This window comes from Amblyraja radiata, chromosome 21, assembly GCF_010909765.2.
Source record: "Amblyraja radiata isolate CabotCenter1 chromosome 21, sAmbRad1.1.pri, whole genome shotgun sequence".
Classification (NCBI taxonomy): Eukaryota; Metazoa; Chordata; class Chondrichthyes; order Rajiformes; family Rajidae; genus Amblyraja; species Amblyraja radiata.
In genome coordinates this window covers 33,163,412-33,181,861 of record NC_045976.1, presented here as the reverse complement: position 1 = coordinate 33,181,861, position 18,450 = coordinate 33,163,412, and the positions used below count along the sequence as shown (strand labels likewise).

Sequence of the window (18,450 nt, the reverse complement as noted above, 5' to 3'; positions counted from 1 at the left end):
ATACGGATTTTTTAAAAATCCGTTCATAGATAATCGTAACAACGAGTCACCGCTGTACCGGCCAAGGTGCAGCTGGCAGGTGGAAACAACCGAGATCGGCCCGACTTCCTGCTTCATTAACATACCAGCAACATCTATGTGAATCTTTCTACACCTCTCTAGCTTAATCACATCCTTCCTATAGTGGAACTGCACATAATATTCAAGGTGTGGTCTCTCTAATGCTTTGTACAGCTGCAATATGATATCCTGACCCCTGTACTCAATACCTCACCTGATGAAGGCAAGCAGGCCAAATGCTGCCTTCACCATCTTGTATACCATGTAGCTATGAATTTGTTCACCTGCTGAGTCACTTAATCTTTTTTTGTGATATTTTAAAAAGCAAAATTTTTCAGTATTACATCAATATTTAAGGGCAGTGAACAGTTGCTTCCAGATTTTGTGCACATAACATGTTATTTCACCAACTTCACACTAATTTGTCAATAAGGGTTTCATGAAAATGTGATTAATTTTGAGCATTATTTACTAACAGTACATTCCCTGCTATATGGAATTTAATGGGCTGTACTACTCAATCACAATGGTAAAATGTTACTGGAATCCAACCTTTCGTCGATGTACAAAGATTTATGGCGGCATCTAATGTTGAGGAAAATTAGAGGTTCAGGCTTTTTGGAGCACGCATTTTTCTATACCGCTTGAAGGGATTTGATTTCTGTGACTAACATTTCACTTTGGTTTTAATACCTTTTTGAGGATACTGAGATATTTAAACAATTTAATGTGGTCGATTTAGTAATGCATTGTGGATTAATATTTGTCCCCTGCAATGTTTGTGTTTGCCTGTTTATACTCTAGGATAGTTTATGTGTGATCAGAAATAAGAAACTAGACCTATCACTGCTTGCATATTTCCCTTTAAATTTGATAGCCAAGGCCAACTTTGAGTCCTGATTTAAAGAGAACTAAGATAAATACCAGCATCTACTTGTTTGAATAGATTTTGAAAATTTCATGAATGGGGAAATCTCTCTTGAATGCAAATCATATTATTTTGACATAATAGAACACAGATATAAGATTGTAGAAATAGGTGTAATATGTTTAAAAGAATGGTTTTGTGTTTTTCTCATCTTTCACAATATATACCTGAGAAAATCAGCTCTGTTCAAGTGGTTGGGCAGGACCAAAGGCTTTGAAGTATTTTTTAAATGGATGCATCAAAGTTGTTTTGATTAACTACAAATAAAAATAAACTTAAATTGAAACACAACATTCACTCCGGAACTGTTAGTTAATTTCTGATCAGTCTCTTTACTAATGGTGGATTATCTCTTTCCATAGACTGGCTAACACTACCTTCTCTTTTTCACCACCTTGACACATCATTCTTGTTAACACAAATATGGCTTGATCTCCACAGAGGATGGTGATACTGATGACAGTTACAACTACAAACAAATGATGGCAAGAGATGAGCGTCGATTTAAAAGGGCTGACCAGAATGCTGACTTGTTTGCTACAAAAGAAGAATTCACTGCTTTCCTGCACCCAGAGGAATATGACCACATGAAGGACATTGTTGTGTTGGTCAGTACTTCCGCATTGCTATGTTATTTTTCTGCCATAAAATCAAGAAATTTTCCCATTAAATGGAATTTAAGCAAAATTAGTCAAAGCCCATTTAGTCCATATCAGAGTTCATGCTGCATATATACTTCCTTCCACTTGGCATTGTGTAAACCTATCAATATATTTTTCATTCTTTTTCCCTCTGTATCTAGTTAGTTTTCCCTTTGAGTTCAGTGCAAAATATGCAATAGGATATTTTTTCTGATTGTATAGTCTTGCGTCCTATCTAGGACATAACTCTCAATGTAAAGAGAAATTAAGTTAAACTTTTGCTTGGCTATTCTCTATGTAGCAAGCAGAACTATTGTGTACACTATTAGCATCATTTTGCATTCTAGTACAAAAATATACAACAGATTTTTTTAAACTGCTTCTCTGACAGGAAACCATGGAAGATATTGATAAAAATGGAGATGGCTTCATTGATCTGGACGAGTATATCGGTAAGTAGACCAAACTTATTGGAAGAGTGAAATACTGCAGAAATAGAAACAAGAGGCTGCAGATGCCAGAATCTAGAGCAACAATCTGCTTGAGGAATTCAACAGGTCAAGCAGCATCTATGGACGGAAATGGGCTATCAACAATTTGGGTTGGGACCCATCATTTGGACTAAATGAAGAGTCCTGACTAAATTGTTGATTGTCCACTTTCCTCCACAGATGCTTCTCAGCCCATTGAGTTCCTCCAGAAGATTGTTTAAAACTGGATTATAAGGTTGTTCTTAATTTCGGTGTGCTTGTGTAGCTGATTTAGAAGGTAGATTTGTCCAGAAGGGATAATGGGCCAAACGCCAGGTTGATGTGAACTGATGTGTGACTGGAGTAGAAATCATGAAGAAGCAAAGGATTTTGACATGTTCGGCTAGAAGTAGCAACACTTGGTTAGAGTTAAATTATGCAGGAATCTTACTGAAACCTGCTTTGGTGCTTGGGAGGGAACTGATTCTGGTGAAATTGAATGATACTGTGGATCTGGAAGTATTATGGTGATTAATTCGGGCAACATACAGCTGTACCTTTTTGGTATTAAATCATCTGCCCTTTTTCACTGGTTTCAGGTGATATGTACACTGCAGACAGTGATGGCCACGAACCTGAGTGGGTGAAAACTGAGCGTGAGCAGTTCACAGAGTTCAGAGACCGCAACAAAGATGGTAAAATGGACAAAGAAGAAACCAAAGATTGGATCCTACCAGCTGACTATGACCATGCTGAGGCTGAAGCCCGCCATCTCGTCTATGAATCTGATGAAAACAAGGTGAGCCGTGCATTCAATCTATACAGCCTTTCTCAATGAATTCAATAGATCTTTAGTGACAGTGCCACTGCCTTCGCTACTACTTTAGTAACCTGTTTCTTCAGCTGTGTTGGGTGAGGTACTTTCTAAACCATCTATACAGACACAAAATGCTGGAGTCACTCAGCAGGTCATCTATACATCAATTTCAAACCATCTACAAGTCCATTTCAGATACTCTTTAAAGCTATGGTCATATTCTCTGTGCATGCAATTAGCTCATTATAGTTATCTGATAAATATCCCACAAAACTGCTTGTGTGACTTTACTACAGTAAATATCGAAATTTAAATGAGCTTATTAAAATGCATAATGAATTCTGACAAAATTGGATATTGAAACCAAAGTAATCAATCAAATGAGCATGGTGTTGGTGTCGGAGAAACAATACAAGTTGAATAATGTCTTTGAACTCCTTCAGTGCACAGGAGTGACGAAGCTTCAACTTGCCTGTCACTTTTTCAATCTTGGGTCTGTTACAATGTCCCAACAAAACATAATTTGAGCTGAACCACACTTCATCTTTTAGTTTTTATTTTAGTTTAGAGATACAGCACGGAAACAGGCACTTCGGCCCACCGAACACTGACCAGTGATCCCCGCACGTTAACACTAGCCTACTACTAGGGACAATTTACACATACACCAAGCCAATTAACCTACATGTCCGTATGTCTTTGGAGTGTGGGAGGAATCCGAAGAGCTGGAGAAAACCCACGCGGTCACGGGGAGAATGCACAAACTCCACATAGACAATACCCGTAGTCGGGATCGAACCCGGGTTTCCGACGCTGCAAGCGCTGTAAAGCAGCAATTCTACCGCTGCGCCATTGTGCCACCCACGGTGCAGGCATGTTGTCACTTTCACTACTTGATGGTAAATTCAACAATAGTGGACAACCAGATAGTTCTTGATTGTATTAGAACTTGTCAGTTTCAAAGCAAAGTCATCCACCTGTAATCTTAACTCTGTTTTTCTCTGTCCACAAATTCTGCCCGATCAACTGGATATTGCTAAAATATTTCTTTTCTTTCAGATTTGTTTTGTATCTCACTATTACAACAATGTCATTTTTCTTTCACTTCTATCCATTCTCATGACCCCTATTTGCATTTGTCGAGATAGATTAGCTGTGATTGATGAGCGTTCATGATCTCTTAGTCAGCCGGATATTTTTGATCTCCATACTATTGCAGACATTCCCTATTTGTTTTCACCACCAAACTTTTTTTTTAACTTATTTTCTCAATTCCTTTTAGTTCTGTTGATAGATCACTGATCTGAAACTTTAACTCTTTTTACTCTCCACAAATGCTGCCTCATCTGCTAACCTCAGCTACTGGCAGAGTTAAATACTGTTTACTAAATGGATTAGTTACACTACACATTTGTTGGAGCCATAGTTCTGAAGACACTTTTCTGCAACCCTGATAACCATTACCCTGACACACACATTCAAATGTGACTGCACAGCAAATGACTAGGTTTCGTATGTTTGAATTTGCAGTCATGTACAATTTTAGAACTGATGTGGATGGGATCAGTACTTGGAACTTGTGAGATAGTAGTAAAGACCAATCATTTAATCAATAAATAGCAAAGATAGATTATTTAGGTCTTCAGTGCCAGCAGAGAATAATTCAAAAATTATAAAGTCGTGCAAGTGTTAACATGAGCAATATGTTGCCAATCTTTTTCTCGAGGAAATGGTTAGTTTAGTTTAGAGATACAGCATGGAAACAGGCCTTTTGGCCCACTGGGTCCATGCTGACCATCGATCACCTGTACACTAGTTCTATCCTACACACTAGGGACAATTTAAAGAAGCCAAGTAACCTACAAACCTGCACATCTTTGGAATGTGGGAGCACCCAGAAACACCCCACACGGTCACAGAGAGAACATACAAGCTTCGAACAGACAGCATCGGTTGTCAAACCCAGGTCTCTGGTGCTGTAAGGCAGCAACTGTACTGCTGAGCCACTGCGCCAAATGCTTGTGGAATAAATTATGGGGATAGCTTAAAATGGACAGTTTAACTTCAAGAACAATTGGATGTGCAGGGGTAAAAGCTCAAAAACTGGATACAATTAATGCTATTTTTTTAGGGTCGTTGGTTACTTGGTATTGTGTTGTTGGGTGCTCTTAAGTAACTGGGTTGTAACCATTTTTTCCCCCTCACCCACCCCAAACTGTTTTGCAGGATGGAAAACTCTCAAAAGAAGAAATAGTAAACAAATACGACTTATTTGTGGGAAGCCAGGCCACAGACTTCGGGGAGGCCTTAGTAAGGCATGATGAGTTCTAAGTGTACGGATAACCATTGCAGAGAGAAGAATCCATTCCATAAAGAAAGGATAATTTATTTTTTACAATATACTGTTTTCACTCTTTACATCCTTGGGCTGTCACAGAGTTTGACTTGGAAGCGGAGAGGGTGGGGGTTCCAAAGAAGCAGCCATCCTGTCCCTAGAGAGCAATGCGTAATTAGATGTTTACTTGCAATATATCTGAAAACCACATTTTATATGTTGTACTTCCCCTCCTTTGATCAAATATTGTAGAATTTTTAATCTGATAATCCCATGTAAAATCTGTACAACTTCCATGAAATTCAACTTGGTTTCTAACAGTTCAGAACAATTGTAAAGCGTATTTTAAAGAGATTTCCTGTTTCATACCTGAAAAGTAAGAAGGGATGAGGAGTGTACAACTGGCATTTGAGTTGCTTACAGCAGCATTGTTGCAATGTATGCATCAGAGAACATGATGCCTTCGGTAAACTATCTTGGCTATCTTTTAGATTTTGTTCTAATGTTCATCTTATAAAGTACTGTCTTGGTGACAGTGGAATTTGTCCCATTTATTATGTGAAATTAATGGGCAGAAAATGAGCTGTTTCACTAAATCTAAATGAATGTGCTGACTTAATACATCCCAGGTGTCGTGTAACCTCCTGAGAAAGGCAAAAGCATTTTGGCAGACTTTTCTCCAAATTCCTTGGGTATTGAAGTGTCTTATAATCTGTTTTCTACAATGTGTCCTTTTTGTATATAGTACTGAGTACACAATAGCAATCATTACATTTATCCCTCGGCTTTTCAGTGGCCTTGTGATGCCATATATTTTAACAGTAAGATTCTAGAATAAAAACATTTTTAATCCACTGGCAAAATATTTATCTCTAGGATAAGAATAAGTGACCTATTCTGCAGATCATAAGCTTTGAAGGCATATCTTGCAATCTAAATTTTTTCTCACAGTTAATGTGCAAACCCATTGTTATATTTACCACCATCTTGTATTTGAGACAAAAATATATTTGGAGAATATAAATAATGTACTTCAATAAGATCCTTGCAGCTATCCACTAAATAAATTCAGTATTATGTTTGTACATACAATGAAGTGCATGTAGTTTGTGGATATTAATACATTGTGTGTATAAATGGACTGTGTGTCTTGTGCTGTACACTTGGATTTAAAAAAACCCGACTGCAAGGACCAGCAAATTGGCAGTAATAACTGCTTTGAGAAACAATCAATTTTTGATTCATTCATTGAACTGGAAAGAACAAATGGCCTAATCATGGTGTTTGACCAGATAGTTAACTCATCCTTGACAATATGATTTGTGTTCTTTGCCTCTGACTACACTGGTGTTCAGTGACACTGGTTTTGTTGCAATTTATAGTTTTGACGTGGAGAATTATTACAAAGTTCATAAATGAAGTGGGAAGGAGATATGAAGACGTGACTGGTTCATTGTAGTTTTATTTTGGTATTGAAAGTCTAACTTGCTCCAATCATGCAGTGTAGTTATTCTCAGGTACAGTAGTACATTCTTAATGTTTTAAGAAACTTGCTGTTTAAAGATTGCACTGTAATTATGTAAATCTTTTCTCATTCCACTGTCTAATTCAAATTTAACAACATCCTGGATTATTGTTTTCTCTTCCTGTCCCTAACCCACCACCTGTATTCCGATCAGTATTTAGGAAGAAGCTAAAGGAGCAGCATTTGTTATATCTTTTTCAATATTCTTCCTGCCTAAACACCACTTTCTCATTGAGCTGTAGGCTTGCATTTCTAGCTTTGATTTGTATTATTCCTTGCATTTGTGTTTAAAAGGAGTGCAGCCTGCATTGAATAGAGATTTCTTCATTAAGTAGTAATAGCATTTGTCCTCCGAAGCCCAGTTCTTAAATCAACAAAGTGGCAAAATCGCAGTAATCAAGGTGATACCAACAAGTGACCGTTCAGCTAATTTGGGTTGTGTGGATTGAGGAATTGCAACAGTTGTGCAGTTGGTAAATATTTTGCTGCATACTAGATGTTGGCTTTTTGTTTCCTAGCCTCCATTCCAGCTCCTAGTTCAAACATCAAAAGATGGTATTGGGTTCTTTGCAAAGCACTAAGGGTGTGTCCCGCTGGTCAATTATCATTCGCACTGAATCTGTTGTGAAATTAGAAGAGCAACTTGGCACTGTTAATAGTGATAATCTTGGGGCATCGCTGTCCCTTCCATTTAATGTAAATGTTATCATCACCATTTTAGTATATTTTATTAAATCTATTTTCCATTTTGCAGTTGCACACCAGACTATATTGTTTTCTGACCTTGCCTTCTCCCTGCAGGTGTTCAACCTGTAGAGGTAAAGATTAAAAGGTCGTTGCCTCTACAGAAATTGAAGGAATATAAATGTTTCAAGAATCCAGCGGTTAGAAATGTGCAATATGAAGGTATAAGCTAGAATCTAATGGAAAATGTTGCTTTGAGAGAGTTGCAGGCTAACTGTCAATGGATATTTGGAACTGCAATGGTTATCACGGTGCCATTTTGCCTAGTGACTGATGGCTTTTACAAACCCCTTGTGGCCCCCTTCCCTAGAATCCTGATTCCACTCGCCCTGCCTCCCTGCAATGGAACATATCAGTGATTATGGGGGGTTTTTTGAAGTCATTTCTTTTTTAATTGAGTCATTTCATTTTGACACTAACATTTTCAAATCTTAAATTCAAATCGAGATTTGTTCTTGTTTCTAAAATGGGGAAGGTTGGTCATAGTCCCTTCATTAATGCAACGTTTTGTTCAATTGCAGCTTGAGGTAAATTTGGTCTGTCCCGCTAGTTCCTGAATCTTGATTGGAAGCGTAGGATTACCTATTTTTAGATAATTCTGTTGTATTTTATTGGCCGATTTTCAAAAGTGCATTGAGGGGTTCTACTAACACTTTTGTTTAAAAGCAAGTGCTGTTCAATCTGATCAGTGTCATGGCACCTCTCTCCCAGTGTGAGCAATCCCTAATTTGTTTTATAAGACCAGAACATTTAAGCTAATGCTCTTTTAAATGGTTTAGTGCATGATATTTATTATTTTTGGAAAATTGGAGCATTATTGGTAAAGTCTTAATTCCTTTTCATCCCTAAATGAACTATTGACTGATTAGCTCAGCATGGTATTAAGAGAGCAGTCAAGACATGGCCACATTCTTATTTACCTAGTCACCCATCAAACCAGTACTAACTGCAAAAAGTGGTTCTTGGAATATTAAGTGTACTTGGATTTTCAGACGTTGACCAAAACCCTGCAGTTTACAACTACAGAATAAGATTAAACCATTTCAGTTTTGTGGAAGATTTGTAAAATGCTGGCTTCATCTTAGAACAGGAGATATACATTTGTATAGAGGATTTTGTGCAAATTTTAAGCAAACCAAGAATTCTAGTAGACGGAGGATATGTGCATCCTAATAAGGTGTAAAGCAGTTCAGCTTGAGATTTTCTGCAATTGTAAAGAGGTAAATTTGGTCTGTCCTGCTAGTTCCTAAATCTTGTATCAGTGAACTAGGAATTCTTTTAAGTTTAGATAGTACCAGATTCCATTATTAATCGCTGTATATTCTGAAAAAAGGACTTTCATTTTAAACATTAACTGAGACTATTCAAGTCACAAGTGACTTGATGCCATTTGAATAATGATCAAACACTTGTGCCACAGTCGATGCCATGATTACATGAACAAGGTGTTCAAAATTTTAAAAAACCTGAAGAACCAGTGCAAGAAATGGGGAAAAACAGGTGAAAAAACAAGATTGTTTAGTCTTAACTGGTTTGAAGTATACTGCAGCATATGTGTTTTCAGAGTACACATTTTGAGTTATCAGTTCCTGCTGGCAACTGGTGTATGTTTCTGTGAATGAAACCAGTAAGATCATGTGACAAGAATGACTTTAATGGATGCAGTACATCAGAGGGATATTCAGCATGTCTAGTATATTTTCACCTTAAATTTTATGCCCTGTGACCCTTGATCTGAGTTGTTACTTGCAATGTGCTTGAAGTTACACTATCAACACTAGTACCTTTTAATGTAAAATGTTTGCTTCAAGTTGAATTCTAATCTTCAATAAAAGTTTTTTAAGTAAAATTGTTTGATTCTGTCTTGTTCTGTTTTGTCCAGTTTTATTCCTTCTCTTTAAATATACTGATAATGGTGCGACTGAGTGGATTGCTAGGCAATTTAAGAGGGGTCAATCGCTTCCCCAAATGAGCAAACTCTCAATTGAAGAGCTTCCAGCTGACACAGTGTAAATTACTTGACACAGAGATTCACAAGTATGATGATAAAGTTTAATTTTTCAGTTTTGTTTGTGAAGACATTTAAAATTTTCCTTGGATTAATCTGTGCAGAGATTTAAAGACAAGAATAAGGCATAGGTTAATAGCCTTTATTCTTAAATTTCACCCTTTGTTATTCCATTGTTCTGGAAATGTAAGAGATCTCTGAGTCGCATAGCATGGAATCTTCCTTCGGCCTACTGAACAAAATGCCCAATCTACACTAGTCCCTCTTGCCTGTGTTTGGCTCATACCTCTAAACTTTTCATATCATGTACCTGTCCAAATGTCTTTTAAATGCAGTACCTGCTTCAACAACCTCTGGCAGCTCGTTCCATATGCCCACCACGCTCTGTGTGAAAAGAGTTGCCTCTCGGGTTCCTATTAAATCCTCCCCTCTCACCTTAAAGCTATGTCTTCATGTTCATAATTCCTCTACTCTGGATGAAGGATTCTGTGCATTCACCCTATCTATTCCCCTCATAATCAGTGCCAGTATACACACTGAACTTTCACAATTTTACATATTCTGTTGTGATGCTGCAAGTAAGAATTTCAATATTCCATCTGGGACATATGACAATAAAACACTCTTTTGAGGGTCAGGCAGCATCTGTGAAGGGAGTGGACAGACAACATTTGGGTTGAGCCCTTCAGACTAGGGTGGCCACAGTGGTAGAGTTGCTGCCTTACAGCACTTGGAGTGCCAGAGACCAGGGTTCGATCCTGACTACAGGTGCTGTCTGTATGGAGTTTGTACGTTCTCTCCATGACCACGTGGGTTTTCTCAGATCTTTGGTTTTCTCCCACACTCAAGACTTACAGATTTGTAGGTTAATTAGCTTGGTGTATGTGTCAATTGTCCCTAGTGTGTGTGGGATAGTGTTAATGTGCGGGGATTGCTGGGCAGTGCGGACTCGGTGGGCCAAAAGGCCTGTTTCCGTGCTGTATTTAAATTAAATAAGAGTTGGAAGGGAAACACTGGAAAATAGGTGGGGATGGGACAAAGCTTGCAAGTGATTGGTGGATACATGTGAGGGGGTTTTGACTGTAGGGTGGAGTAAGTGATGACAGGTAGAGGTGAGACAAAAGGGTGTAGATAAAGAGAGGAGTAAGATGTAAAGCTGGAGGGAGGAGATGGAAGGGATAGATAGTAACTAAAAGGGAAATGGATTCGGGGATGGGAGGTATGAAGGTGAGGAAATTAGTAGAGAGATGGGAGAAACGGTGGTGGCATGGGAAGCGAGGAACTATTACTTGAAATTGGAAAACTTCATTCTATTGGGGTTGTAAACTTCATTCTATTGGGGTTGTAAGCTACCCCAGCAGAATATAAGGTTCTGTGCCTTCAGTGTGCAGGTGGTGTCACTCTGACAATTTGAGGAGACCAAAGCATAAAGAACATGTAGGAGTACAGCACATAGTACAGTACACCACAATGTCTGTGCCAAATATGCTAAGTTAAACTAATCTGCCTACACCTGATCCGTCCTTCCATTCCCTACAAATCCATGTGCCTAGAATACCATCTAATATTATATCTGCTTACACTGCCACACATTGATGAAAATGTTTGGAGAATATCTGCCCTCTGTTGGGAACGTCCATTCAAATTATATGCATATCTCTGAAGTGAAGTGGACAGAAGCCCACAAACAAACAGTATCAGGAATAGCGAAGGTGGAATAGTTGCGATACCCTTCACAATAAAATAACTGAAATTGTAGCTTTCTGATGAAGACTGACAACTTTGACAATATTTGCAGGTCTGAAATACAAGAAAGGGAATAAAATGGGTTTGATATCTAAATGGAATAAATAATAAGTTAGTAAGAAATTATTAAAAAAAGACAAAAACAAATGGCTTAACAGGGATTTGAACTCAGGACCTCCTAAACATTAGAATTACTTTTTTCCCCCAAGTGAAAATCATACCCCTAAGCCAATAAGTCAACTTCAATTAAAAAAATGAGGATTTGTAATATCTCCAAACTGCCACGTCTCTGCGACTTTGCAATGGGGAAAAAGAGGTGGAGGCTTAGATTACGCTGGCAATCCTCCAGAAGCAGACATATGTTTCTCTTCATCTGGATTAGATATACCAGAGACTCACGAATGAGGAAATAATAAACTTTAATTGGAATGAATTGGCTGATCAAAACCAGCTGAAAGTTAGGTTCCCAAAATTAATCTCATTCATATAAGGCAATTGGGTAAATTAACAAAGATTTTTGTTCCTGACACCATCAGCTATCCATGGGGAGCAGTGTTCATGTGTAGACCAGGTGAGAAGGCATCATTGTTAAGAGTGGAGCACTCCAGAGTTGTGAAACATAAAGCTTTGACATTGATTGTCAGATGTGATACTGTGGGCAATTGCTTGTAAGATAGAATCATGCAATGTAAATGAACAGAAACACAAAGCCATTCTCTGCAGGATGAATAGATAGAAACATCATTCACTAATATTGTCTGATAGCATCGGAGCAGAGTTATCTCAGACAGTATAAATACAACTATAATGTACCTTATATATACACAGAAAAAAGCAGCAATTCTGAACACATCATCTACATGGGAACATTAATGACCCAGATAAACACAAAAATAAAATTGTTTTGGACAGTATTACGCACTGCAAAAATACTCTGAAATCCATAAAAATTTAGCATTGGATAAGTACACGAAAACATTCAGCTTTCCTGCACTTTAAAAGTACTCAGAAGTACATAACTTCTCTGCATGGTATCCATACACAGAGAGACACAGTTGTCTTGCTCTAAATGTACAGTTGTAGAGCCATCCTTCATCAATGTAACAGAGCATCTTGGTCATTGTTGTCTGACGTTTGAGTTCCGAATAAGCAGAGCACCAAGACTTGTACTTCTGTGTGCTGACGCTACATGGAAACTGTGGTTCTGCAACCTAAGCTTTCCCCCTTTACAATTGCTGTTTGTACAAAAGCCTCAGAAATGTGTGCATTCTTGGAGAGAAAATGTAACTGAACATCTGGAGAAGGGCTCATTGGTCTAGGGGCATGATTCCCGCTTAGGGATCTATCAAGTCTTAAAATGCGAGAGATCCCAGGTTCAAATCCCTTTGAGCCCAGTTTTTTCTTTCTCTTACTGAATAGAAAAAAATTATAATTCTCCTTGAAAGTTTGTGTCATTAAGTTTTCGGAAGGAAATCAGAAGGATAAAAATGGGGCATGACGTAGATCTGGCAGGAGAACTCATAGAGATTTTATAAGGTGCGTTAAGGGGAAATTGGTACCAAGAGAGGAAACACAGATCTTCAATTTTGATATATTTTGATCGACTACCTTATCCTCAATGAGCTTTTTCTATTGTAGGGTGGGGATTGTGTACTTTCAGACTCCACTATACTTTTGAAAAGCGGTGCTTCTTCTCAGGACCAGATCTTGGGCATTCAAGTCAGGCGATACCGAGCTATACAAGAAGTCCAGATATGACCTTGAGAAGACCATCAAAAAGGTTAACAGGGACTTCTGCTCCAAACTGGAGGATAAGGCAGATGTTTGACAGCTATCACTTCCTACAAATCAGGGAGTAGTTCAAGAATACCTGGTCAAGTTCTTAAAACCTGTGCAGACAACTGGCTAGTGATTTTGTGGACATCTTCAAAACTCTTTTTACTGAGATCTGAGGTTCCCACCTGCTTTCAAAGGGCATCAATAATATTGGAGTCCAAGAATTATAGGGTGATGTGCCTCAATGATTACTGAAAGGCTAAAGTATTTGATGATGAAGTGCTTTGAGAGTTGGTCATGGCACAGATCAACTCCTTCCTCAACGAGAATCAGGACTTGATACAACTTGCCTACCACCACAACAGGTCAACAGAGGATGTGATCTCACTGGCTCACCATTCTGCAATGGACCACTTGGTCAATAAAAACACTTACGTCAAGCTGTTGTTCTTAGACTAAAGTTCAGCTTTTTACACCATCATACTCGAGGAAGTGTGGTGTTGCAGAGCTCCATTCTAAACTAGTGAGTATAATCATCTTTTTTTTGGAAATCAGAGGAGGTACAGCAGTACATTAAACATCTCTGTGTATCGCTGCAACGCTGCAGAGAATTGTTTTAAAAGTTTCTACGTGTTTTGGGACTGCAAGCAGTATTACCAACAAACTGCGCAGCTCCCACTACTGTGGCTGGCAACCTGCCAGGAAACTGTGGCACACCAAAAGGGGGGAGAACAACTTTCTGGACTTCTACACCTGCGTCCGGAACAACCCCCCTTACTGCTTCGTCATTGCTGCCGGGCCGGTCTGGCTTTCATGTGGTGTGGGAGGTATTCCGCACCGTCTTGATCTTTTTCTGCGTCCTTGGAACTTGGAGCTGGAGGAGCCTCCTTTCTCTCGGCAAGACTGGCGGAGATAGGAGGCTTCCAACCACAACAACTGCAAGCAAATCCCTTTAGTTGCTGCAGGAGCAGCGGAGGCCAGCTGGGATTGCCTGCGAAAGTCTGCAGCTCGCCAGGGAACGCAGGAGAGCAGAGATAGAAGGGCGTAGAGGTGGTGACGCAGCAGTTTTCGTGGGAGCTGCCATTATCGACGTTCGAGGCAACACCACTCGCCTTCTCCCTCAAATTGTTCCATATTTGTTTTTGTGTGTGGACTTGGCCTCGTGCCATTTGGATTGTCTGTGCATGTCTGGCATTTTGTTTAAGTGCTTTGTTTAAAGTGTAGTGCCTGATACCATGCAGGGTCTGTGTTCTTGGGGATCGGGCCCTTCCAGGAGCCATGCAAAGTAAAGGGGGCTGCTTCAGCTGTTTCGGCTGCTCCTCTTGGGGTCCGGTTCCCCATGAAGAACCCAGCAGGAGATAAGGTGCTACTTGCCCCCCCAGATTGAAAAGACTAGGCTTGTATTCACTGGAGTTTAGAAGGATGAGGGGATATCTTATAGAAACATATAAAATTATAAAAGGACTGGTCAAGCTAGATGCAGGAAAAATGTTCCCAATGTTGGGCGAGTCCAGAACCAGGGGCCACCGTCTTAGAATAAAGGGGAGGTAATTTAAGACTGAGGTGAGAAAAAACTTTTTCACCTAGAGAGTTGTGAATTTATGGAATTCCCTGCCACAGAGGGCAGTGGAGGCCAAGTCACTGAATGGATTTAAGAGAGAGTTAGATAGAGCTCTAGGGGCTAGTGGAGTCAAAGGATATGGGGAGAAGGCAGGCACGGGTTATTGATACGGGACGATCAGCCATGATCACAAGGGTCAAAGGGCCGAATGGCCTTCTCCTGCACGTATTTTCTATGTTTCTATGAACCTGGAGGACTGCGCGGCTGCCTTGGTTGTGGCTAGGGCCTCTGAGAGGAATTTTATCAGTGGTTATAACGTTTCATTCGGGCCCCCTTCCCTTCTCCATTGGTCATTCTGTTTTTATCCACTACGGTTTTATGCCATGAGCTATAGCCTGTAAGGCCAAAAATGGTACGGATGATGAGAGTGGGGTGGAATGGAGCGCTCTGTTGATTTTCTGCATTTGAGGCCTTATGCTCCTATACTCCCTCCATGATAAATAAATAAATAAATAAAATGAAAGGATCAGAGAGAAGAAAGCACATTTGTTTTGAGCATCTTTGTTTATGCTACAATACAGATAAGGAGAAAGAATTCACAATAAAACATCCTTTTATATTTCAAGAAGGAACTGCAGATGCTGGAAAATTGAAGGTAGACAAAAATCCTGGAGAAACTCAGCGGGTGCGGCAGCATCTGTGGAGCGAAGGAAATAGGCAACGTTTCGGGCCAAAACCCCTCTTCAGACTGATGCAGGATGGGGGGCCAGGAAGAAGTCTGAAGAAGGGTTTCGGCCCGAAACGTTGCCTATTTCCTTCGCTCCATAGATGCTGCCGCACCCGCTGAGTTTCTCCAGCATTTTTGTCTACCTTTTATATTTCAATGCAGATCAGATCATCAGAAGACATAATTATTAGTAAAAAGTAATAAAAGGTAGATAGGCTTAGTATTTACTTTAAATAAAATGCTTTCCTGGCCTTTTTTTTGTGAAACATTTTGAATCACAGCATGAAAATGTATTGTTCTGGCAATGTTTGATTCAATACTTAGCCTGGCCAAATCCACAAGACGTTCCTGAGACATTGTAGACCTTAAATAATTCTTAATCAGCTTGAGTTTGATAAATGACCTCTCTACAGAAGCTACTGTTGCTGGAATTGTTAATAGTATTCTTAAGCTAACACAAATATTTGGAAGCAGGTCACCAGGTCTGTGCTCTTTTAACAAGTTCAACAGATCTAATGACTTTAACTGTGCATTTACAAAATTTGCTTTATGTACTGAGGGTAAATGTTGCATTATTTTCCAAAATCATCACCATTAAAGGTCAGCAGGGTATTGCTCTGGTAAAGATAACGCTTTTTTCTCCACATCACTTTCAGACATGGTGAGATATTTCCACAAGAAATTAAAAATTTCTGCCAACGGCTTAACAACATTGAAGCGGACAGTTAATCCTGCTATAACATTGTCTACCAAAACTTAAAACACACACTTTCTGAAGTAGGCCTCTTCCGGCGTATCATCTATGTCATTCATTTCCTCCAAGTTAGCATTTGGTGTGCTGCCATCATGCGGCCTTGCCCTCTTGCGCCTAACTCCACCACATCTAAGGGAGAGTTTTATTTCTATTTTTAGTCCTGACGCAACCGATTTAACTTCATTTCACATGGATTTCCAGTTGTTTCGAAGTTTTGTCAGATCTGTGAGGAGTGTTTCTATGTTTGCTACTTCAACATCTAGTGTGGCATCTCTAGCTTGGATGACCTTGTTGCAAATATCTATGCCAGCTAATATTTTGTACCACACAGCTGACATTAACACACAGGCAAAAGATGTCACATATAATAAAATTCCATGGACGTAATTTCTTGTTTTGAACGTCAAATTTAGTTCTAGGTCCTCCAGTGCTAATTGAATGCCAGGCAAGTGAGCTGCAAAAGGCTTGACCATCTTGTTTTAGACCTACCATGAAGAGAACAACCAATACGGTTTTGTACTAATTTCCACCGCTTAGGACTGGAACTGAACAGGTGGTACACAGTTTGAATTGTTCCGAAAAGGGTTATTACTTCAGGTATGCATTCAGCATCATTTCCACATAAGTTGAGTGTGTGACAACATAAGGCGAAAAAATTGCTATCGAGCATTGTTCTTGTATTTTTGCTTGTGCGCCGTTGTATTTTCCAGCCATATTTGCCCTATTGTCATAGGCTTGAGCTCTACAATCACTGAGAGGAATAGCATATTCTTTCAATGTATCAGTTATCAACTGAGCAATTTCTTCCCCTCTTTTGTTGCTACAATCTGCAAACTTGAGAAATCTTTCTTGAATCTCACACTGTGTTTCTTTTAAAAGTACGTATCTCAAAAGTAATGTTGTTTGTTCAATATGGGAGGAATCTGGTGTGGCATCTACTATTACTGCAAAGTACTTTGCAGATTGCCTCTCAAGCAAAATGTGATGTTTCACAAGATTCGAGCACTCTGCAATAAATTCATTTTGTGAGTCAGGGGACATATAATGAACTTGAAGCTACTCACTCTTTTTCTGTGACTCCTCTACACTTAGCACATATTCCTGAAGGATGGGGTCCCACCTGGAGACCAGTTCAATGACTCATAAAAAGTTTCCATTGTTTGAATTACCAATTCGATGGGATGAACCAGTAAATGCCAGACCACGTTCTCCCAAGAAGAGTACAACATCGATGATGCGCTTTAAAAGATTGTACCATTTCACAGCTTCAGTTTTGATTGACGCTTCTAAGATGGCGTCAACTCCTGTCCCAGACAGCAGGCGCCTTTCCAGTTCTCGCCAAGCCAGGAGATTACCAATCTCTGTGACTATTGCCTTTTTCTTGTTTTGGGATCCTGTAGGAAAGTTTCCGCCACTTCCCATTAGAATCCCAGCCTTCAGCAAGTGCCAGTGCAGACTTGGACGCTGAAGTGCTAGTCTTGACTGTCTTGTGCCAAAATAATCGACATGGAAAGCAATATAATGCTTGTTTCTGTTGACTCCAGCCAAACCAGTCTCTCACATGTAATTCTCCATTGGTGCTTTGAAATTTCAGTATGCTTTCTCGGAAAACTTGATTGCAGGTGTCTTTTGGGAAAATTTTAGGCAGAGGGATGTGACCATTCGTAACATACTTTTCTATTTCCTTTTGAAATGGAAACTCGGTTGTGAATATATCCAATGTCAAGGCCTACATTATGTTTGCTCCTTCCAAATTCATTTCCACATGCGCCTGTATGTCTGTTTTCCATTTTCATTTTCTGCATCTGCCCCTTCATCAAAATCCTGTGCATGAGTACCCAAATCAACTGCTCCTTGTTTGTGGATGAAGTTTCCAACAGTTTCTTCTTGCTCCAATTCTATAGGTGAGTTCAATGAAATTTTAATCCAAATTGAAAGAGCGTGTGTTGACCTCTTTTTTCATTTTCCCCTCGTTCATTCTTGTCTTTTCTTTTCTGGGCTCCTGATTTGTGAGAATACATTTTGGAGTGATGATTTATAATTTATACTTTTATATCTGAAAAAAGGGAAAAAAAGACAATCCTCCTGCTGCCTTTCGTCTTTATCCAAGCCTAAATCCTATAGGCCTGACATTTTGGGGTGATCAAAGGCTACTACGCTATTGCAAGGTGAAACGACCATCGCCATACTGCCCACCCTATGTGTCAAACAGGCACTTGGAATTAAATCGGTACTAAAACATAAATTTTCAAAAGACCAGTACTGTCAAGTCTGGCACCCACTCACCCACTCACTCACCCACACACACCCTCTCACACACTCATCCTCACACACCCACCCACTCACTCACCCACTCAC

General features: G+C 39.4%; 1 protein-coding gene across 4 annotated transcripts in view; it reads left to right on the top strand.

Annotated features, from left to right (window-relative positions):
* The window catches only part of calu (calumenin), a 19,452-nt gene extending 10,083 nt beyond the window's left edge, over positions 1-9,369 (top strand). For all 4 annotated transcript variants that reach the window (XM_033040012.1, XM_033040013.1, XM_033040010.1 and 1 more), the window contains 4 exons: positions 1,430-1,596; positions 2,021-2,081; positions 2,699-2,898; positions 5,143-9,369. In XM_033040012.1, coding sequence (XP_032895903.1) covers positions 1,430-1,596; positions 2,021-2,081; positions 2,699-2,898; positions 5,143-5,247 — 533 coding nt within the window. In that variant the 3' untranslated portion in view covers positions 5,248-9,369. The remainder of the gene's footprint in view (positions 1-1,429; positions 1,597-2,020; positions 2,082-2,698; positions 2,899-5,142) is intronic.
* The last annotated feature ends 9,081 nt before the right edge of the window (positions 9,370-18,450 follow it).